General features: G+C 38.5%; 1 protein-coding gene across 3 annotated transcripts in view; it reads left to right on the top strand.

Annotated features, from left to right (window-relative positions):
• Positions 1-24,828, top strand: part of Ccdc171 (coiled-coil domain containing 171) — a 330,958-nt gene that overhangs the window by 235,974 nt on the left and 70,156 nt on the right. For all 3 annotated transcript variants that reach the window (XM_036179739.1, XM_036179740.1, XM_036179741.1), the window contains one exon: positions 8,693-8,824. In XM_036179739.1, coding sequence (XP_036035632.1) covers positions 8,693-8,824 — 132 coding nt within the window. The remainder of the gene's footprint in view (positions 1-8,692; positions 8,825-24,828) is intronic.

A 24,828-nucleotide genomic window follows, 5' to 3' on the forward strand; every position in this document is an offset into this window, starting at 1 on the left:
GTGTGGTGGTTGATCTGGGATGTAGCTATACAGTGTGCTGGTTGATCTGGGATGTAGCTGTACAGTGTGGTGGTTGATCTGGGATGTAGCTGTACAGTATGGTGGTTGAGCTGGGATGTAGCTGTACAGTGTGGTGGTTGAGCTGGGATGTAGCTGTACAGTGTGGTGGTTGAGCTGGGATGTAGCTGTACTGTAGGATGGTTGAGCTGGGATGTAGCTGTATAGTGTGGTTGTTGATCTGGGATGTAAAGTGTGATGGTTGTGCTGGGATGTAGCTGTACTGTAGGATGGTTGAGCTGGGATGTAGCTGTACAGTGTGGTGGTTGATCTGGGATGTAGCTGTACAGTGTGCTGGTTGATCTGGGATGTAGCTGTACAGTGTGGTGGTTGATCTGGGATGTAGCTGTACAGTGTGGTGGTTGAGCTGGGATGTAGCTGTACAGTGTGGTGGTTGAGCTGGGAAGTAGCTGTTCTGTAGGATGGTTGAGCTGGGATGTAGCTGTATAGTGTGGTTGTTGATCTGGGATGTAAAGTGTGATGGTTGTGCTGGGATGTAGCTGTACTGTAGGATGGTTGAGCTGGGATGTAGCTTTACAGTGTGGTGGTTGATCTGGGATGTAGCTGTACAATGTGATGGTTGAGCTAGGATGTAGCTGTACAGTGTGGTGGTTGATCTGGGATGAGGCTGTACAGTATGGTGGTTGTACTTTAGGATGGTTGAGCTGGGATGTAGCTGTACAGTATGATGGTTGATCTGGGATGAGGCTGTACAGTGTGGTGGTTGTACTTTAGGATGGTTGAGCTGGGATGTAGCTGTACAATGTGATGGTTGAGCTGGGATGTAGCTGTACAGTGTGGTGGTTGTGGTGCTGAATTTGCCTCTTTTTGGTGACAGCAGCTGGCTTTGGAAATTGCAGGTCAAGACTAGTTTCTCACCCCCTATGCTGCCAGTTATGAAAGCCTGTGCCTGGTAGAGTGCCAACAGAGTGCCTACCTTTGCTGAGAGACTTCCAGGGTCTCTTAAATAAATGTGGGTCAGGGGACTGTTTACTTTCTGGGACATCATAGTTTGGGGATTATGCAAAGGTTCTCAAATAGATACCTTTTCTTTCAGAATAATTACTGTGTGTGTCTGTGCACACACACAGCCACCAGGGAGAATGGAGAACAAAAGAGGATGAATGAGAAAGAGTGTGGGCCACTGAGAACACAAGGATTCTCCATTTCTGTTTCTTATCACCAAACTAGTTTTAAAAATTAATGTAGTTTTTATTTAAAATTTTTATACAGTATATTTAGTTCATATTATTTCTCCTTCCCAACTCTTCCCAGACCATCCTACCTCCCTCCCTATCTATCAAACTTCATGTTCTTTCTAATCTTTATGAAAAAGAAGCCCTCACAAAACAAGCAAAAAACCAAATTTGAAAATAAATACAAATAAACTAAAAAATCCAAGAAGACAAAACAAAACAAAATAAAAAGCATGCAAAAGCCCATGGGATCCACTTGGTGTTGGCCAGCTACTCCATGGGGCCTGCCCTTCAGGGCAGCTGATGGACCCGGTGACACCACATTGGAAAAAGTGATTTCCCTTTCCCAGCAAGCATCAGCTTTTTATAATAGCTTCTTGGTAATGGGAGGGGTTTGTATCCATATCTCCTTCTCCATACTGGGATTTTGTCTGGTTTGAGCTTTTACAGGTCCTGTGTATGCTTTCAGTCTCTGTGAGTTCATGTGTGCGTCAGTCCTATTGTATCTGGAGGACATGTTTTCCTTGGAGACATCCACCCTCTCTGGCTCTTATAATCTTCTGCCTCCTCTTCCATATAGATGCCTGAACTCTGATTGGAGGAGTTTGATAAAATGTGTATTACAGACTGAGTGCCCCAAAGTCTGTTACTCTCTACACACTGTTCAGTTGTGGGTCTCTGTGTTAGTTCCATATACTGTAAGAAGAAGCTTCTCTGATGAGGATTGAGCAATACTCTGATTTAAGGATATAACAATATGTCATTTGAAGTCATTTTGTCCCTATTTTTCTTTAGCAGAATAATAGCAGTCCGTTTTCCCTTAGGTCCATGACCTATCTAGTCTCTGGTCCTTGGCCACTTTAGCAGTATCAGGTATGGAGTCCATCTCATAGAGTGGGTCTTATTTTTATGACACACAAGAATTATGTTTTATGAAACATAAACAAGAGAAGTGCTGAAAATCTAAGCAAGAGTATCAGCTGTCTATGTGTAGCAAAAAGAGACTTTTTGGAGGAAACGAAAGCACTGGCGTCATTCTTTTCCTATTATGGCCATAAGACACACAGTCAGTAAGGAAGGGCACTTTAAAAGTATAAAGTACTTCTACAAGTTCCAAATAGGTATTGTCATAAATAGATATAATACTGCAATATTATATATGATATAATTGCTGAAACTCACTTCCATTATATTGACATACTTTGGTTCTTCCTTCTGTTAGTGATCAGGTATCAGAACCTCCAAACAATCTAAATATCTTTAATCTTTTCCTCTTTTACATTGTAGAATACATGGATTTAGATTGATGGTCTTGTCACATATTATGCAGAACCTCTGGTTTTGTAGTGCATTTCTTGCTATTCATGTTACTGGCAAGTAAATAGCAAACTCTGGCTGACTCCCTCCCTTTATGCATGAAAAACTCTCCATGATACCTGTTTACCTTGTTTTAACCACATTTTCTGTTGTTTAGATACTAGAACGTATGGTCAGTGGTTGTCCCAGAAAACTAAGACCCAGTCAAAGATGTGGTAGACCTTGGGAAGCTTGAAAACAATTAGCAATAGTACACTTGTTTTATACAATTCATTATTCAAAAGGAACCCTAAAATATTTTTGAGATGGCACTCTGTGTTGGTGACATAAGGCTGACTCAATAGATATCATTTGTAGATCTCTGGTAAAATAATTTTGAAAGATTTTATAGCTATAGGAGGTAATGATAGTCCATGGTGAGGTTGTGCTCCGATAAAACCTTGTGTACAGTAAAGGATGCATTTGGTACCTGGGCTAGGACATGCTCAGATGTACTGCTCTCTAGCATTAGTTGTAAAAGTAGTATGTAAAGCACTGCTGTTTGTAAGATGACAAGTGAAGAGAGAAAACTGTGCGTCAGCAGAAGTGGAAGGATGTTCAAGGAAGGAAGAGGATAAAGGGAGGCTGGAGGACAGAGTGCATCATGGTCATGGGATGCTAAGATTAACGCATCTCTATTGGAATGCCTGTAGTAAGAGGTTTATTTTAAAACAATGTTGACCATAATATATTGGAATAAGTAAAGTTTTAGGCAGATTTTAAGTGTGATTTAAAGTCCTAATATTAGTTGCTTTTACCAGGCATTCAGGGTGCAGGGTGTCTGTATACATCTTTTTATATGTGGACTTAAGTCAATTTAAGTTCTTATTTATAATTTCTGTTTTTCTGTCTTGTTTTGACTTTCTATGACTGTGATAAGACATGAACAAAAGCAACTTGGGGAGGAAAGGGTTTGTTTGACTTACATAACTAGGTCACAGTCCATAAGGAAACCCAAGTCAGGAACTGAAGCAGAGGCCATGGAGGAACACTCCTTACTGGCTTGCTCCTTCCGACTTGCTCAGTTTGTTTTCTTACATACCCCAGGAGCACCTGCCTTGGGACTAGCACCACCCACAATTGACTGGGTCCTCCCACATCAACCACTGATCAAGAAAATATCCCACAGGCTTGCCTATAGTTTGATTTTACGAAGGCATTTTTTTTCATTTGAGGTACCTTCCTCTCATGACTCCAGCCTGAGTCAAGTTGACATAAAACTAGCCAGCATGAGTCCAGAAGGATTTATAATTGTGCATGATAAATAATGAGTTAAGTAATTTTCTAGAAATGACCAACCTTATACTTGATAATACCTGGCAGAAATGACTTTTTTTTTGTAGTAAGGCAGAAGTGAAGGAAGTTAGAAAACACATTGGCAGTTTGCATTTAACATTTAATCAGAGAAGTGGAAATGGATTAGATGAATCCCATGAGGCTTCTAATCTCACAAACAGAAGCAAATTATTACAATAGTTTAAAAGACATAGTTACATATAGTCAGTTTTTCATGGCGATCTTGAGTTTTAGAATACTGTTTCTTTCTCTCTAGCTCTTGTGCCTTATGACTAATCTATTGGAAATACTTGCTTTTTAAGATCAACAGTAAGAGAGAAAGTAAATTTTTCTTACTAAAAATTAAAATTCCAGAGCAGAAGTAATGCAGCTACTTTATTCTTTTTTGACATTCTGAGAAACTTGGGCCTGGAGAGATGGCTCAGCAGGTGAGAGCTTGTACAGCTCTTGCAGAGGACCTTGTGGGACACCTTCTTACGGACTCTGTGGTACCTATACTCACACTTGCCCAGACACACAAAATACATATAATTAAAAAGAAAAGAAAACCAATCTTCAAAAAAATTAGGTATTGCACCATTTAAAAAGTGTTATGGAATATATAAAATACAAAAATTCACTCAGCATTAAACATGAATCATTAAGCAGTTTGAAGTAGAAAACATCTTATATGCTTTTATCACTGATATCTGTAAAAGTGAAAAGGATATAGTTGTGATCATAGCACAATCAATAAGGTAAACAGATGCAAGATTGACTTGAAATTTTGTGTATCTATCTATCTATCTATCTATCTACCTATCTATCTATCTATCTACCTATCCATCCATCCATCCATCCATCCATCCATCCATGCATCCATCCATGCATCCATGCATGCATCCATGCATGCATCCATCCATGCATCCACGCATCCATCCATCCACCCTCCCACCCACCCACCCACCCATCCATCCATCCATCCATCCATCCATCCATCCATCCATCCATCCATCCATCCATCTACCTACCTATCTGGTTTTTCAAGACAGCGTTTCTCTGAGTAGCCCTGGCTGTCCTGGAACTCTCTCTGTAGACCAGACTGGCCTTGAACTCACTGCCTCTGCCTCCCAAGTGCTGAGATTAAAGGCATGTGCCACTACTGCCTGGCTTGAAATTAGAATTTAATATGTGGACACGTGACTGATTTTTAAATCTCCATTTATGTTAAAATAGAAACTTTAAAAAGTGAAATCCTTTTAGAAAAATAGGTTTATTTTTCTAATTTTCTTTAAAAAATTTTAGTAGTTAGGAATTTGCTTTAGACTCTCTTTCTGGAAAAGAGGAATTTTGTGTCCAGTGGGCAGTGTTCCTAAGGAAATGCCACATTCTTTCCTTTGAAAACATCTCTTGTTACTTGGTGCTAAGCCTTTTGTTGGCTCAGGAGCAGATCCTGTGGCAGGTGAGAGTCCTCTCGTGCTGTTCTGTGAATCAGTTCCTGGGTATCCAGAAGTTCACATGGCCTCTGCACTTTTCTCCACAGTCTCCTTCACACCCCTGTGTCTTCTCTCCCTTTCTGGCCTCCCGGCAGCTCCTTTTCAGCAGTTCTTTTGCCTGTCCGTGTTCAGTTATTCATACCCTCTCAGCTTGATGGTTTTACTCTCTTTATCCATTAAGATAAAAGAAATTCTACACGATCTTTTCCCAAGATTTTTCTAAAAACTTTTCTTACAGCTATTTGAAGAACATTTTTAGACACCTTTCAAAGTTTCAGTATAATTTAAAAGTGGGGGAAAATCTTTCAGAATTCTACTTGTGATAAGGTATCTATGATTTGTCCTAGGTTACTGTCTCTCATTGGCACTGCCAACTTTCAACCGAGTATTGTTTTAACTGATTAGAAGTATTTCACATGAAAATTAGGCCAGGCATGATAGCACAGTGGTTGTGGGCCCTCAGGATTGGTGAAGTCTAAGCATTAAAGACCAAACTAGGGAACAGAAATTATCCACATTATAAATGCCAAGAGCATCAGCTTCTGCTCATAGGCTTTATTAGTGAATGTAGGATATGACTGTCTACTCATTGTAGCCAAACCTCCATAGGTGCAGGCTGGTGTCCGATGCCACCCAGGTTAAAGACACCCCCATTTTTGCTCTGTAGTGAGTTGTACCTGCATTGCATGGTTCCCCCTCCTTGCCCATATTAGCAATCTGCTTTTGTACTTTGACATCTAGGAATTCCCTAGTGAATTTTGTCACAGAAAAAAGAGAATCATCAATATCGCAGTTAAACTTGACTTTCAAAGCTAATAGTATCTCATTTGGGGGCTTAAATTTAATAAATTTTCTTTGATTCTGGGTGAGTTTTTAAACATCAAACAATGAATTGGCCAGGGTGCAGTAAAATATTTAGATCTATTGACTATGGTTCAGAAGGGTAGAAGGCAAAACACTAGTGGTTTGATGTTGATAAATTCTCAGTACCTTAATCCACATTAATGTTTTCTTTTATCTGAGTGATCACTGGTGACAAAAAAGGAAAAGAGAAAGTGTACATACCAAAGAAGTGTACAACCTGAAGCAATTATATCTGTAAAATATAGTTTATTTTGTCATGCTAAGTAAGTTCAGTAGCCTTTTCATCCTGACACATTGTGAATTAGAACTCCAGGGAGCAGGTAATACCCACACTTTTGTGAGATGTACCCCGCCATGTTTGCAGCATACCCTCTGACATTCTCTTATTTATAGAAAATCTTGGGACTATCTTGGGATTCTTAGTTTTACCTATATATTAGCATGGACAATTAAAAATGTCTTTGAGGGGCTGGAGAGATGGCTCAGAGGTTAAGAGCACCAACTGCTCTTCCAGAGGTCCTGAGTTCAATTCCCAGCAACCACATGGTGGCTCACAACCATCTGTAATGAGATCTGGCACCCTCTTCTTTATACATAATCAATCAATCAATAAATAAATCTTTTAAAAAATGTCTTTGCCTATTTATGGGTGTTTTCTGGTTTAAGAAAAAAACCTATAGAATATGGCAATTTGGGAGATGTTTATATTTCTCATCTAACTGATTTATATGATAATAAATCATTCTAACAGTTTTACAAGTTGCCCAAGTAGAATAGAAAAATGGAGAGTTTATTTCATTTATTTATTTATTTATTTATTGATTGATTGATTGATTGATTGAATCAGGGTATCTTTGTACAGTTCAGGCTGACCTTCACCGTGATATGTAGCCCAGGCTGGCTTGGAACTTGTGATTCTTTTGCCTCAGCCTCCGTGTGCTGAGATTACAGGCATGAACTACAATGTTATAGCCAACGTTGTTCAAATACAATAAGATATATAAATGTATTCATTTTGGCAGATAATCTATTTTTTTTTTTACTTAACACCATTCTTGATGTCTGCTGTTTCATAAAAAACTTTGCCATATGGCTGTTAGATTGTGTGTGTGTGTGCGTGCGTGTGTGTGTGTGTGTGTGTGTGTGTGTGTGTGTGTGAGAGAGAGAGAGAGAGAGAGAGAGAGAGAGATCTTTGTGTGTTTGTGTGTGCACATGTATGTGCAGATGATCACATGTATGCACAGGTGCCTGGAAGACAGAGACTGACATCAATGTCTTCCTCTGTTACTTTTCCACATTTTGGGGGACAGGATCTCTCACTGAATCTGGAGCTCTGGATTGTTTGAACTAGATGGTCAGAGAACCCCAGAACCCCCCCCCCCCCCGTCCCTACGTCCACCATATACCTTGTTTTTCCATGGACACTGGAGATCCAAACTCAAGTCCTTATGCTTGTGTGATAAGCTGTTTAACCACTGAGCCATAGAAGGTGGTTTTATAGTATTTAAGTATATGATAGCAAATAAAAACAAAGCATTTAAAGACCTACCCAAGTGTACGGAAAGTTAGAAAATATGTCTGTATAGTGAAAACTCGTCTTATTCAACTGACTGACTAAAAGTGAGAACTTTATCGTAAATGCAAACTGGATTGTAGGATTCATAAGGCTAAATCCTGGGGTCTCTTTGTAGTTGTTGTGTGTGTGCTGATTTGTCCAGAAGGTGGCAGTGTGATACCAACTGCCTTCAGTGTCTCTGCATCAGAGCTGCATCTGGATGTGCTTGTGTCCTTACCTTTCAGAGCACTTAAAACTACAGCACAAACACTGCTGATTGTATTTCCGTTATCTTATTTAGAGTTTTGTGACCAAGCAGTTTCTATGTATTTATTGTTAAGACACAAGTCTAAATTCTACAATTTTAGAAGTATAAGAGGGCTAAACAAACTCTTACTTGTATATTTTTAAGTTTCCTTTTGTGTTGAGTGTATTTGTTCTTATTCCAGAGTCTGTATAGTGAAGTTTTCCTTTTAAAACCCAGTACCTGGTAACTGTTGTGTACAGCACACATGATCTAATATCAGTTAAACACACTTTTAAGAAAGTGATAATAGAGGATTGCTGCTTGCTTTTGATTTTGTTATCTACCCCCTTTCTTTTCTGAGTGGGATGGAGGAAGAATAATTCAAAGCGGCTTGATCAGAAGGCTCCTGCGCCTCCTCTCCCTCTTCATTTCAAGCAGAAGGATGCTTTTTCTTCTTAACATTCTCCCCCAGCACTCTGAATTAGAGATTTATTTGCAACGAAAAATCAATTAGTCCTAAATTTATTCATGGATTTCAGGTCCAGCGATCAATGCAAGTCCACTCAGTGGGCTCAAGGGGACCCAGTTCATCCCAGTTAATGTGTCTGAAGGGGAATTACCATTGATGCTGTTTTTTTCCCTCTAGGTCAGAGATCAGATCTCGCTGTCACGGACTGCAGCAAGTAGGAATGACTTCACCCTGCAGCTACCCAAACTGCACCTGGAGACCTTTGCAGTGGAGGGGCTCAAGGGTGGGCCAGAGGTTGTAGCATGCCAGGTTAGCATCTAAATAACATTGTTTGCTACTGAAATGTATAGAAAACTAAATTGTACTAACTAGAAGAGAATGCAAACCTCCAAGTATTGTGAATAATTTAGATGAGATGCAAATAAATGTTTTCTAGCATGTAGCATAAAACATGTTTCTTTCAAGCCAGAAATAGCCTATTAAAATCATGCAGAAAAGCATTTCACAAAGAAAAGTATGTGTTTATGTCAAAGTGCAATATTAAAAGAATCACTTTCCTATCAGTGGGAGATGGTAAGACATTAGGCTGTTATCTTTCCAAGCTATTCTCTATTTGTCACTTTTGTTGTTAAAACAACTTCTTTCACAACAAATTTTCAGGAGAGATATCTGAAAAATTTCCATGTTAATTCTAAAATATATCCACATTTTAATTTCGGAAAAACTTAGAACCTAGCTGCATTTTGCATTAAAGAGTCCTTTACTTCTTAATAGTTGGTTTTATTAAGCATTGCACTACAGTGTGCAAACTGGGCCATTTCATTTTAAAGCTCAAAATACCAAGGCATGAAACCTTGGATAGCTTTAAACTTAATTCAGGAACTTATTTCAGAATCATTCATTCTCAAATGTTGTAGCTAGCCTGTTCTAGCATGATTGTGTTTTTGTGATCATTTTCCTTAAAGTTCAGGTTACATTGTAAGTTGGAAAAGATAAAATTCAGCACATGCTTTGTTTTTCCTTTAGTGCCTTCATTTGAAAATATTCATCAGTATTATGTAAATTATAGGAAGCATGATATTACAAAGGAGATTGTCCTTACTTAACAGTTCTCTATGTTGCCCAATATATTTAAAAGCAAAATGTCTTTTTTTAAAACTCACTATTAACATTTAGAAGTTTAATTTTAATTTTGGACAAATGTTAGTTCATATAATCTGTATTAACTTTTGCATGCTCTACACAGTAATATAACCTGTTATTAGAGCCTGGATCATCCTCTGCAAACAAAATATTCATTGCTTCTTTATCTAAAAATATAATTATATAACTAGACATAAAACATTTTTACTTTTTTATAGGCTTTACCATTATTTAGGACAAGATTAAATGTGTGTTTTAAATTTGATTATCAATATTTATAAATTTATTATAGACCTGAATACAATATGATTTGAGATTTTTTTTTCTTTTTTAAGTAAGTGTAAAGTAATCCTGTATTTGGCTATCTTGGTTCGCTCTCACAAGGCTTAGTTTTTGTCAAAATTCACAAATAAAGATCTTTTTCCCTGAGCTAGATCTTATTGATTTAAAGGAAACTTATTCTAGGAATGCTGTTTTGGGGGTAAAAGCATTAATTTTCAATGGTTCTGATATATTGAAATAGCAAGAAAGAAATGCAAGGGATTTATACTTTAATTCTTCTAATGGTTGTACATGTTACCACATACCTAAATGCTCAGGTAAGTTTTCTGATGCTATGCACAGGACACATTGTAGTTTAGTAATATATGGGTAGTTAGAAAGTTGGGGAGACAGTAAAATTGATGGTGCTGATGCCGGTGTGGTGAGGATGATGGCAGCTCCCGTTTCAGTGAACTTTCCATGTCCCAAACCTTGTCAACCCATTCAGTTCTCCAATGTGACTGCCAGACAAGTGGCAATCTCTCCATTTTAAAATTGGAAAACAACCACCACAGCAGGTAATTCTCCTGAGATCGAAGTCTGGTAAAAGGTGGAACAAATTTAAGTCTCCAGTAGCTGACTGTGAAGCTGAAGGCCTCAGTGTGATGCTGAGGAGTTAAACACCCTGTGAAATGATGGCAGGAAAGCCTTGGAGACTTGTCTATTCCAGTTAGTGGAAGACATTAATCAATTTATATATATATATATATATATATATATATATACACACACACATACATATATATATATATATATATATATATATATATATATATACACACATATATATATATACACACACACACACATGCGCGCGCCATAGTTATGGTATAATGTAGACAAATTTACAGATACATTTTCCATTCAATAGCCAAATGAAATAAAAAATATGCTTTTCAATTTTTTACAGGATAGTGTGTGTGTTCACTCTAACTACATCATTTTAGGAATTCAGTATTTTAAAACTTTTTAATTGGCACATAGTAATTGTGAGTACAGTATTTTCATGCATATATGCAATATGTAGCAGTAGGAAACAATCAAATAAAGATAATTAGGGTCATGTCATCACCTCAGACATTACTGTTTGTGTTGGGAACGTTCAGAATCCTTTCTTCTAGTAATTTGGAAACAACAAACTGCATGAAACTACATCTACCACACTGTGCTGCAGAATTCTGGCACCCACCCCTCTTAACTTCTCAGGTTCAGCAATCAGTATTCTCTCTCCACAGAAAGCATCTCATTTAACTTCCACACATGAATGAGAACATGGAGCTTTGGTTGTCTGTGCCCAACTTACTTCACTGAACGCAATGTCCTTCAAGTTCATCCATGTTGTCAGGACGTTAATCCTTTCCATTTATGGATATTATTATTGACAAGATATTACTTCTTACTGATTAATAATATTCCAACATGTGTATGTGCTACACTGTTAATCCATTTATATGTTATAGAACCCTGGGTTGATTCCATATCTTTACTTTTGTGAGCAGTGCTAGAAAAAATGAAAATACAAGTATGTTTTTAATGTACTAATGTAGAAATGCTAGCTTTTTGTCTCAGTGTCTCTTTACGGAGTGCGTTGTACCAGTTTTCCAGGCTTGTGATAGCAGTGAATGGGCAGTGAATATAGAGTGGTCAGAGGTCCCAGGCAGGGCCTGGTGACTCATCCCGTTCCCCTGAAGCCTCCTGAGGGTGAGGAATGACAGGGCCCATTTCCCTACTGAAAGGTGTTTGTCCGTTCTGTTTCAAGGGATGGTTATTTATGATCCTTTCTTCATAGATTCTTCAAAAGCTGAAGTCCTTTTTCAAGTGCAGCCTACCTTAATTTCCTGTTTACTTTTTATGCCAGGTGATTTTCCAGGGAGGCCATGCCCTCTGTGAAACCTCTCGTTTGTCTAAGTGCTTACGGCAAATTAAAAACTGCATTTTTACATTCCAATTAATAGTCTTGCAAGCTTTCACTGTAATGCCAAGAAAAATTAAACCACCCAGACCAAAGCTTTAACTAAAATGGCCAGTGTGAATGTAGAGGGCTTTGTAATAAAAACATTGTGTTCGTACTATGTAAAGATAATACCTGTTTTTTATCTTATCATCCAAAGTATGTTTTTAAAGTAATTTTAACCTGTAATTGCTGTTAATATCTAGCAGATATTGACAAGTAACCAATAAATATTTGTTTTCCTTACCGTTCAGTGATAAGAAGCAGCTGGACAGTAAGCACTCCAGGAGCTCCTGTGTGGTGTGTATCTGTCTGTGCAGCACAACTTCTTTGGAGTCTGTGACTGGCCACTACTCTGATTCTGCTCCCAGTTCACTGCTCCCTGACCTAGCCTGATGCCCAGGAGCAATTGGTTCTGTTTTACAAAGGACTAAACTGGAGGTCACTGAGATGACGTAAGATATTAGCAGGCCAGACACCTAATGATAGAGTGGTAACCAGGCCATTCTGCTCTTACTCATGCCCATTACTTTCTGCAAAGCATGGTTTACTGGCTTGTGTTTATATTTTAAGATCACAAAGAGAGAAAAATAATGAGAATAGGATTTTTCTATAAAGTACAATTTTGTTTGTGTAGAATCTATGGGAAAATAGAAAACCAGAAGAGGGCTAAGTAAGTAAGTTTCATAATTTGTCTATTTTAGTCTCTTCATTTCTAAAAAGAGTAGAAGCTTCCCGCTCAGCACTGGTGTGAGGATTCATGGAATGGACTCATCCACTCCAACTAGTGTGGAGTAACAGATACATTGTAAATACTGAATTTTTGTCAGTGCTCCCCAAGCATGTAAGCTTCAAGAATCAGGAACTCAGCCTTGTTGATGGCTGCAGCCTCAGAGCTCTGAGCAGAAGAGGCTCATAGTACACACGGGTGTGTACTATGACTTTCATATGCTTGGCAAGGTCACCCAGGACTAGGTTTTTGTCACAGTTGTGCGTGCTCCTAAGGGACTCAGTGCATAATAACTATACCTCTGGAAATGTGGTATATTTCATAAATATGTATTCATAAGAAAGTCTTCATTTGCAACCACTTATTTATAAAGATTTTTAAACAACACAGCCTTCCCTGTGAATGCAGTAATCCCTTGATCACGCCTAAACCATAATGTCGTAGCAGGCCTTGCTCACATGGGTTTTGTTCTAAACGCTACTCATGACTTTCAGGGTGCCATCATTTTTACATTTCTGTTTGTTACTAGGTCTATCAATTTCTTTGAGCTATTTTTGTATTGCTATTGATGAGTCATAAAGAACGTTCTGAAGGAAATATTTTAATGTTTTATTTGAAGAAGGATGAGATAAATACTGAGAATAAAAATACCAGCCATCAGCTACAGTAGGTTTTTCCATGCATTGTCTTGGTATTCTCAGTGTGGCAACCGTCTAATTGCTCTGCAAGAAACTTCTTCATTCTTGGCATTTTTAGAAATGAAGAGCTGTTAGACAATTTCATTTATAAGACTGTATCATCTTGATATTTTCCTCTTATGTCATCCCATCTGCATACATGAATTTTCAGAGAACTATTACCTTTTTAAACATAAAAATGAGCCACTTTGAGTGAAAATCTTGTTAAACATTTTTAAAAATAAAAAACCATATCTGATTAAAAATGTTATTACTCTGGTTCATTAGTTTTATAACATATATTATAATATTATGACAGTATCATATACCTTGGTGTACAGTGACATTTGTTTCAAATAATGTTACTTGCCATAAAACTTGCTAACATTTAAAATTGGATTTTTTAAAAAATTATGAAATGTGTACATGAAAGACAAAAAAAAAATCATACCCCCAGTGAGTCTAAAAGAAAATTAAGATCTCCTAAAATTTGGCATCCAGACAGCCAGAGCTAACTTTTATATATCTTTCTTGTTCTTTTTAGCCATAAGTACAAGCTAATAAGAAAGTATCATTTATTTATAATGTATTTACATATGTGAATAGTAACCAGACCACACATACTATTCTGCAAGTATTCTTTGTAACCCAGTAACACATGGTTATCTTTTTGTTTGGGTATGTCAGTTTTACAAGACAACATGCTGCCCTTCCTCCATTAGTTTCTGTGTTTTATTTCAAATGATTTGTCATGAGAAGGTGTTTGTCTTTAACTCAGTTGATGAGATGAAGTCTTGGACACTGCTAGCCAGAAATTGTCTGGTGAAAGCTGCTAAGTTTGTGCTTTAAGAACTATTTCATGCATGTGATAGTTCACATCTCACTGTATGTGTTGTTCTGGTCAGAAGTTTGAGCCCTTCCCCCCATTGGGACTTTTCGTGTCTCCTTGCCTTTGAAAGGAAAAGAAAATGAGACGTGAGGGCAAATAATGGAATCACAGAAGCTTCTGCTGCAGTTCTGCAGACTTCATAGTCCCATGCTTGCCACACATGCACATGCTGAACTGTATCATCTGTGGGGACAGTCTGGTACCAGTGACCTAAACTAACACTATGTAAAATCTGCTAGGAATGCTTTAAAATGGGTATAACTTATGAAATAATCTTTCTAATTTTGTAATTTCATTTTTTTAAGGAAAACATACTCTAGGAGAAAGCTTACTTACCTTAGCAGAGTCCGTGTTACAGGAGATTTGAAGAGGCTGTGTGCCTCTGATGTGGAGTTTACTCAAGCCTTCCTTCTGAGCACAGGTTGCATGTAGCAGGGATTTTCTTGACCTTGTACAACACTGTCCTTCTCATGGGATATGCCTTTATCCTTATTTGGGAAGAAGAAATGTGGAGTATCATTCTCTGGGTGCCAATGGTGCAGCTGGGCTTTGGTCCCACAGTCACCGTTTCCCAGAGCTCTTAGCGCTTCCTTCTTCCAGCACATCAGTTTTTTCTTCCGTGAAATGGATCCCCTTCTGGGGCACTTTGGGGTGACTGTGAGGAACATATGGCATGTCTGAAATGGTTTTCATGTTCCTGGGTCAGAGATAAGATGCTTTGGTGTCCAGCCACGGTTCAGGTGCTCTCTCAGACAGAAGCACACAAACCAGACACTTGCAGGTGTTGGAAATTTTGAGAGTTCGGGTTTCTGTTTGTCACCAAATGTGCTAAAACAACATGTGGATTAGGATGGTAGCTTCTCAACAGATGACATTTGGAAAGGATGAAGTCATTCCATTTTCTAAGGAGCAAGGCATCATGGTATTAGAAAGAATGCATGGAGAGTCAGAACAATCATGACTGAAGTCCTAGCTTTAACTTCACCACCTTGGCAACTCCATCAGCATCACTAAGCTTCCACTCCCACCTCTGGAAGGGTGAGGATGCCTGTCTTGCTTTGGCTCACAGGACTGTGGGAAGATCAATGAGACGATGTGTGTGTGTGAAGGTGCTTTCCACATCAGGAAGTGCTGTATGAACAAAGGCTTTGTTGGACTGGGCTGTGAGAGGTCTGGGGTCAGGAACAGTGACCTACGTACATTGAGGAATAGTTTAGTGATTTGACTCGGCAGTTTTTGATTGAGGATGTGTTCACATGTGCTTTCAAAAGAATAAACGATTAACAACTGCAGTGTTCCATTCCAGCGTAGTCTAAAGTCATTGCCAAGATGTGGGTGGGGGATACCCACCATACACTTCTAGCTAAATGATGAGTTTTTCAGCCATAATTATTCTTTTTGTACTTTCCTTTAAACCCCTTTTGTTGCTGTTATGTACATTATTTACATTTTTTTGTTTGGACTTCACATTCCAACTTGGTGGAATGGTGGCAATATTTGCCTCTGTGTAAAATATTTGATATGCACTTAGCAAAAAAGAAAAATGACAAAACAAAAAGCCCAGAGTTTTTTTAAATGTTACACTTTTCAGTTGTAGGTGGCCTTAATAGAAAAAAGTGATGTATGATGCAATTATTGCCATTAATGTAAAAAGGTAAAAACTAAATCCTAAACTTGATCTTTTCTATTTTTTTCTCATCTTTGAAGCCAATTTTAAGCACAAGTGTAACCTTGCTAGCTAACACCTTTTGTGGCTTATTATTAAGAGACTAGAGTCTGTGAGCACTTGAAAGTTCAAGTGCTACAACCAGAATTGCTATTCATTTTATCTTCCTGTTTGATGGACTGCCTAGGTGAAGACCTGGAACGGGAAGGGTTATCTGCAAATTGAGTGAGTTTATTATGGCTTAGTGATTTGCTGATTGATTTCATTTGCTGTCAGTTAAGGCTCTCTTAATGTCAGTTTTCTTTGCATAATGCCTTGAAATAAAGACTGATGAAGTTCTTCAGATTGATGGCGCTTATATAAACTGACCCTGATTTGCCCTATTCTCCATGACAATTTAAGTGACAGCAGTTAGAGGAAAATACAGCAATGAATATGCAACTTAAGGATTAAGGGATGTGCAGTAAATCAGTCTAAAACTCCATACAAAAGTCATTTCTTTCCGTGGTCCCACAGATGCCTTAAGTTTTCTGAAGTAGGTTATCATTCTTCAATATATGTTATCATATATCTATATCTATATCTATATCTATGTATATATATATATGTATTTGAATTGAAGAAGAAAACTAAATGTGATCCTGAATCTTCTCACAGTGGTAAACCTTCTTCTCTTCACTTGTTAAATTTTGAGTTACCAGAATCATAGCTTAAATATTTATTTTGAATACATACATGCAAGAAAATAAAGTTGGAGCTGAGAGCTCAGTCAAGAAAGTGCTTGCAAGAGGACCCCAAGTTTGATCATCATCACACACATAAAATAGCTGGCCTAGGGGATATATACTTTTTTTTATTAATTATTTTTTTCATTTATTTTACATACGACCATAGTTTTGCTTCCCCTTCCCTCCCCCTCCCTACTATGTCCCTCCCCATCCACTCCTCCTCTGTCTCCATTCAGAAAGGGGCAGACCTCCCATGGGTATCAACAAAGCATGGCACATCAAGTTGAGGCAGGACCAAGCTCCTCCCCCTGCACCAAGGCTGAGCAAAGGCAATCCAGCAACTTGTAATTGTAGCACTGAGGAGACAGAAGCAAATGGATCCCCGAACCTCCACATGCTTAAGCACCCACAAATGCACACACATAAAAAGAACAAAGAATAAAAGGGACCTTTATCTTATGCTGCAAACAAAACCAACTCAAAACTGTTTTAGACATTAAACTTTAAAACCCCAAGAAGAAAAGTTTTAGAAAAAAAACGAGAAAATCTCCTTGACGTTAGTCCAGCTAGTTATGGTTTGAGAATGTACCAAACTCAGAGACAACAACAGTAAAAATGAATCTGTGGGACTTGATTGGAGAACAAGGCTTCCTAGGGCCTGGAGAGATGCTCAATGGTTAAGAGCATTTACTGCTCTTAAAGAGGACCCGGGTTCAGTTCCCAGCTCCAACATGGCAGCTCATAGCTGCCTGTAATCCAGTTAGAGGGGATCTGATTCCTTTTTTTGACCTTCAAAGGCACACACCTGGTACACATACATACATACATGTATACATATGTGCATCTAAGCACACACACACACACACACACACACACACACACACACAATACAACTTTTAAAGAATTTACTCTTTGACAGTTTTATACAAATACATGATGTATTTTAATCGTATCTACCCTCATTTTTTCTTCCCTCCACCCTCTCTGCACATTCTTGTTATAAAACTAACAGCTGACTCCTGAGACCATAGTTTCTTCTACAACCTTCTTGGGTCGATCTCTTTGCTGTGATGAACACTTGATACGATTTGAAATGAGAACAGATGTGTTTTGGGTAGCTGTTGGTAGACTGCTTGGCTAGCAAGTACTTCAAGTTCTCTATCTAGTACCATATAAACCAGGTGTGGTAGCACAGGGACCCAGGAGTTGGACACAGGAGAATTAGCAGTTGGAGGCCATCTTTGGCTACTTATTGTGTTGAAGACCAGCTAGAGATACATGAGACCATTTCTCAAAAATTTTGTTTTTGAGTATTGGTATTTATGAAGAAATACTTTGCATGGTGATGCCACGTACTTCCTGTCATGTCACTTCAGAAGGTACACTGTCTGCATGTCTCTCTTTTAGTGTTCAGATTCTTCATTATGTCTAGGTATTGTAACCCTGATTCATCCATCCTAAAGCATCCCATGAGGTATTTTACCTAAATGTGTTTAGAAGCCATAGGCCATAGTTATTTTGAACTGGCTTTCACTAGAGGTTGTAACATTCTGACTGTAAAATTCTAGCATTTCCTGTATTTATTAGCTAGACTTCTAGAGAGGACTGTGTCTTCTCACCTTTCTTGTTACCCTGAGATGACACAGATGTTGAATTATAAAATAAAGAAATCTTTAACAAATTTCTGTAAGGAAAGCCAATCAGCAAAATGAAAAGTCAACCTATGCAATGGGATATAAAAGTTATCAAACAAACCTGCATACAATAAGACATTAATGTTCAAAATATACAAGAACTTCAGAACTGTGTAGCACCCAAACCTGGTAACCCAATTTTAAAATGTCCAAAAACCCAAATGGACATTTTCCCAGAGAACACATACTGTGGCTAGTAGATGTGTGAAAAATTGTTTGGTATCCCTAATCACCAGGGGAATAAACATCAAACCACAGTGCCCCATTCCTCACAACTTTCAAGATGACTTATCAAAAAGTCGAAAGTTGATTAGGAATAGAAGGAACACAACTCAAAGGAATAAAGGCTCAGGAGCCATCATTAAGCAAAATGGGGGAAAAAGACCTCAAAGTATTTCCATTAAATCAGGAATAAGACAAAGATGTCTAGTTTTTCCATTAATACTCAGTGTTCTCTGGAAGTCTGAGATATAGCGATAGGACAGAGACAGAAACAGGGATGCAGATAGGAAAGGAAGAAATCAAAGTATCTTTATATGTAGATGAAAAGATTCCGGATCACAAGAGACCCTAAAGGCTTCACCAGAAAACACTTCTCACTGATAAACAATTTCAGCAAAGTGACACAATAAAAAGTTAACATAAAAAAATCAAATAACAACAAAAAAATTAAATAACCTTCCTGAATAAACACTAACATGCATGCCAAGGAAGAAATTAGGGAAAAATCTTGTTCACAATTGCCTCAGCAATTCCTTGGAATAAATTTAACCAAGGCAGTGAAAGAGCTCACAAGGAGAGATCTAGAATGCTGAAGAGCTGAAGGCCTGAGAAGATGGAAAGGCCTCCATGTTCATGGACCTGAAGCATTGTGGGAATGTTTGCCTTACAAAGGCAATCTCCACAGTCAGTGCAGTCTCCATTAAAATTCCAGTGTCCTGGGTGTGGTGGTTTGGGAGGCAGAGGCAGGTGGATCTCTGTGATTTCAAGGGTGATCTGGTTTACATAGTGAGTTCTAGGCTGGCAAGGGGCTACATAGTGAGTCCCTGTGTCAAAAAGAAAAAAAAAAGTTAAGAAAAAATGCTGGAGCGATTAATCAGTGGTTAAGAGCCCCTGCTGCTTGACCAAAGGACCTGATTCAGTTCCCCAAGTACCCATGTTGGGTGACTTATCACCATCTGTAATTCTAACTCCAGGGGATTTGAGATCTCTGGCTTCATGTACTCACACCCATGTGTACACACGTGTGTGCGCACACACATACTTCCATAGAGTTAAAAATAATAAAAATAAGTCTTAAAAATGTCAATGTTTTCTTTTTAAAGAAATAGGAAAAAAGCCTTTAAAATTCATATGGAAGCACAAGAGACCCTGGATAGCCAAAGCAATCCTAAGGAAAAAAGAGTCATGCTGGATATCTGACTTCAAGTTATACTACAGAACAAGACATAAGAACAAAACCAGCATGATATTGCCACAAAAATAGTCATGTATGTCATTGAATTGAGTAAAGGAACTGCCTCTAAGTCCGTACAACTATAGCCACCAGATTTTTAACCAAGGTGCCCAACCCACACATTGGAGAAAAGATAGCCTCTTCAATAAATGGCTCTGGGAAAACTGGATATCCATGTGCAAATGAATGACAGTACATCCTTATCTGTCACTCTCTACAAAAACCAGCTCCAAAGGATCAACAATGTGATATGAGTGCTTGAGCTGTGAGCAAAAATCCTTATTAAGACATTCTGCATAATACTATGATTGCTCAGGAAATAATGACTGACAAATGGAACCTCATGAAATTAAAAAGCTTCTACACAGCAAAGGAAAGAGTTAACTGAAGGAAGAGATACCCTGCATAATGAAAGAAAATATTTTCTAGTTGCATACCAACCAGAAGATTAACATCTAGAAAATACAAAGAACTCAGAAAACTAAACAAAAACTCCCCAAACAACTCAATACACTGACCAACGAAGTAGACAGTGCTCAAAGAGATGAAATATGAGTGGCCAATGAATGTTTGTTCTACTTCATTAGCAATCAGAAAAATGCAAATTAAAACCGAGGTGAGATTTCACCTTACAAGAGTCAGCGTTGCAGTCATGAGGAAAACAGCTAACAGTCTGGGGAGATGAGTTGTGAAATGTAAGCAGAGTTTATGGTCCGAGCCAGGCATGGTGGCACATCCTTGTAATCCCAGTGGTAGAGAGAAAAGAGCATCCCTGGGCCTAATTGGTCAGCAGGCCTAGCCAGTTGCTGAGCTCTAGGCCAATAGAGCTGCTGTCTCAAAACTGCCCCTTTGAAGTGGCACCCAAGGCTGGCCTCTGGCTTCCACATGCATGTGGACACAAATGAGCATATCCACAGGCACACACATAATTCATTTAATTAAAAAATAAACATAAAAATATTTTTAATAAATTATTTTCTTAATAACCTCCTTAAAAAAAAGCAACACTTAACACACACACACACAAACTTGAACTCAACAATGCAAGACAGTGAATCCTTTCAGTTTTAGAAAACAGGAATTGGATATGGACAAATCTGGGCTGTAGTTGAGACGACTCGGTGCCCTTGGCCTGTTTTCCACCTTTCCTAGTCCCTGGTCCCACTCCCAGGGTCTGAGCTGGAGTACAGGTCAGGATAACACACTGCTCAGCTCCAAAGTGAGATAGATGAGGTGACCATGGATCCTCTAGAATGTGCTCCTTGCTGCACCTCGTGCCTTTCTGGGGACTCACTTGAACTTGCCCCTTCTTATCACAGAGGAAAGAAAGGCCCTTGTGTGGCAAGCAGGTGCTGTGTGGCTCAGGCTGTTCCTTAACTAGTGATCATTCTGTCTTAGTCTCCAAAATTCTGGGATTTCAGGCATGCACCCCAGGCTATTTTAAAGAGTACTCCTTCACTTAACTTGTTTGGTTGTATTAATTAGCACATTAATTGGCAGTTAGGCATATTTCTTTATATATATTTGCTGTGTACTTTGAGTACCATTAAAATAGTTTTTTGAATTTTCTTCAGTTTAATACAATGTATCTTGATTATACTCCTTCCCTTTGCAAGCCCTCCCACATCCTCCCTCATCTCCCTACCACCCAACATCATTCTCATTCTCTCTCTCTTTGTCACTCTCATTTTTTGTTAGAAAAACAAAACAAAAACATAACATATCAAGTCCAGTTTGTGTTGGCCAACTACTACTGGGCACTAAGTCTGCCCTGGAGTATGGTTGATATACCAGGGGTCATTCTACTGACTTTCCCACTCCCATCAGCTATCAAATATCAACAGTTCCTCAGCTAGGGGTGGGGCTTTATGTCATGCTTCTCTCCTCTCTTCCATGTAGGGATTTTGTCTGGCTTGAGCTTGGCCTTGTGCATGCTGTCACGGCCACTACATGCATCTACCCTGTTGTGCCTGGAAGGCACTGTTCCCTTGAAGTCATCCACTACCTCTGGCTCTAAACAACCTTTCTGCCCCCTCTTCCATTTAGATCCCCAAACCTTGAGGGGAGAGATGTCTATTTATGACTGAGTATTCTGATATTTCTTATTTTGGGCATAATGACCAATGTGAGATTCTGTGTTAATTACAATCTATGGCAAGAAGAGGCTTCTTCTGATGAGGACTGAGTGATAACCCTAATCTATAGGTGTAGCAACATGCCATTAAGAGTCATTATTGTGTCCATTTAACAGAATAACAGTAGTAAGTTTTCCCCTTAGGGCCTTTCTTTGACTTATCTAGCCAACAGGCCCTTGGGCATATTGAAGGTGTTAGGTTTCATCTCATACAGCAGGCCTTAAATCCAGTTAAACAAGTGATTGGTCACACCCACATATTCATGCCACTAATGCACTAGTGGCTGTATCTTGCCAGGCAGAATTCATAGCTGAGTGAGACTGATGATTGCTTTTCTCCTTTGGTAGTGTTCACAACACCTTCTAGGACAATAAAAGCTAGTCAATAGAGATGAAACTTCCAGTTCAGTACATGCTAGATTTATCCATGTTCTGTAACTCACATGTAAGTAGAGGAGAGTTCATAGAAAGGGATAAGTAACACTAAGGCTTTATGGAAACTACTGTAGAAGGTGTGTGTGTGTGTGTGTGTGTGTGTGTGTAGTTTCAGTGGACTTACCCTTTACAGAGGAGGGGCAATACCACAACCAGATGCCTTATGCTACCAGAAAACCCTCAGTACCAGAAATGGGTTATCTTTTTTGAGTTGTTGACCAATGGGGTTCCACAGACCTCCCAAACATTATAAGCTTTTGGCAGTATTATTGGTTAACAACCAGAACTTGATGCTAACACTATATTTGTTGATATATAGCACATTTAAAACTAGATAAAGAACATGCTAGATATTTAATCATGAATTGTGAAATGATTTATTACAATCCTTTAATAATAATAATAATATGTGGATTTGCATATACTCCACTGAAACACACTCCTGTATAATGATTATGTATATCAAGTCCAAATGATGCATTTTGTTTTAAGAATTATTTCATCACTCAGGCCTATAACCTCACATCAAAAATTGTAAATGTCAGACACTCTCAAAACTATATAGATGAAATATCTGAATAATTACACTACATAAAATGTAATGATAAAGATCCTTGGATTAGTCATTTTCAGATTTTCCATCAAAACTAATCCTGGCCAGGTTTCCCAGTTTTTATTGAGAATGCTGCCCTATCTCCTAATGATGATGTTATTCACTATGCGGTGTATTCTCATGTTCCCAAACTCTGAGCAGTCTTGAATGACTGAGTATACTGACTGTAAGCACTTTGGGTAAGGCATCATAAGAAGGGAACTTGGTTACAAAACAGACTCCACACAGTGACACATATTACTGTTTCACCATCCACTGAGCTGCAGTGTTCTTGTTCTTCTGCTCAAACCCGTCCACCCCATGCATCACGACACAGCCAGCATGGCGACACACGCCTTTAATCTCAATACCAACCATAGAAGACCTGGAGGTCTGTACAGACAGGCAGTGACGAGGAGGTCATGTGGCTGGGTTTACAACCAATGAGAAGGCAGAACAGAAAGTCGATATAAAAGACAGGACACAGGAAGTAAGCCTCTTGTGGAGAGGAAAGACAGAGCAGCAGTGAAGGTTTTCAGCTCTCAGCTATTGCTCTGACCTCTTGGCTTTTAACTCTGCAATTGGCTGTGTTTCTTATTTAACAAGATGGTTCTGTCTACACCTGACTGCCAGTCCTTGCCTTCTACTGTAGTGAGGCAGGCACGAGTTTACATGGGATTTCATAGCAGTCTTACTATGTTTTTCTTTCATAGTGTACAGAAAGTAAATGTGTTGCTTTAGTTGGAGATCAGCGATACCCTAGAACCACTAACTCTTATACCAAAATGGTCATGCATTAAATTTATTTCTAAATAGCTAGAAGAAAGAATTTTGAAGTTTATAGAATCCAGGTAAGGGGTTTCTTTCAGATGACTCAAAGGTAGCTGCACAGTGAAAAGCCCACTCCAACATGAATGGCAAATCACACAAGCTGCATCCTTGGAGGCAACTTTATTGTTTGGAGAGTCCTCCATCCCCAGCAACTGTCTCTGCTTAAATAACCATGAGGACAGGCCTTGTAAGCCTTGTAAGTTTCGGGAACATCGTGAGCATTATAAGTTTCATTTACTTCTTGACTCTTTGCAGTCTCCCTTCTTGAGCTAAAGGAATAGTGTCTATGCTTGCTGATTTCTTTATTTTGTATGTCTGCCTTCACCCCAAATCTTCCGTTAATGTCTTGTTTCATGATTAATTTAAGAAACCTTCTCTCATTACTGAGTGAAACAACCTTACTTTTTCTTTTACAATGTGTTGTCAGACAGCCTTCCTTCTCTTTTTACATTGTGTTGCTCTTACCCTGATTTACTTTCTACAGAGCAATGATCTATTTGCTTATTAGTTCAGCAGGGCTTTGGCTGAGTTAAAGCACTGTATTAGCACCTAGAACATAATGGGTACTCAGGGTTGTGTACAGATAGAGATTATACATGCTGTCACAAAACAGGCTATGATCGGGCTTGTATGTACTTTATTTAATGTACTCAGGGAATGTACTTGTGAGTGAGTAGTGTAATTCATCACACACAGGTGTATGTTACTTACTAAAAGTTGGAGAACAAAGTATATGATCTCCAAGGAGTGGACTTTTAGTTGTCAAAAGTTTGTGTTGCATTTCCATCATATCACCACAGTGTGTTATGATTTTGACATTTGAACAAGATTTAATTACTTGAATTCCAGATCACACCATTACAATGGAATAAAACTTAAATACTTTTACACAGTGTGTCTTATCCACATGTCAGTGGAATCCCACACAACTTTAATAATCTCCATTGTAAAATGTCTAATGCTGTCAAAGTGTGGTGGGTGCTTAAAAATGGTGACTATGATCATTTGAGAGCTAAAGTGATAAAGTTAGGTTTCTTCATTACCATCACAATTCTGTGTCATCTGC

This window comes from Onychomys torridus, chromosome 2 (assembly GCF_903995425.1).
Source record: "Onychomys torridus chromosome 2, mOncTor1.1, whole genome shotgun sequence".
Classification (NCBI taxonomy): Eukaryota; Metazoa; Chordata; class Mammalia; order Rodentia; family Cricetidae; genus Onychomys; species Onychomys torridus.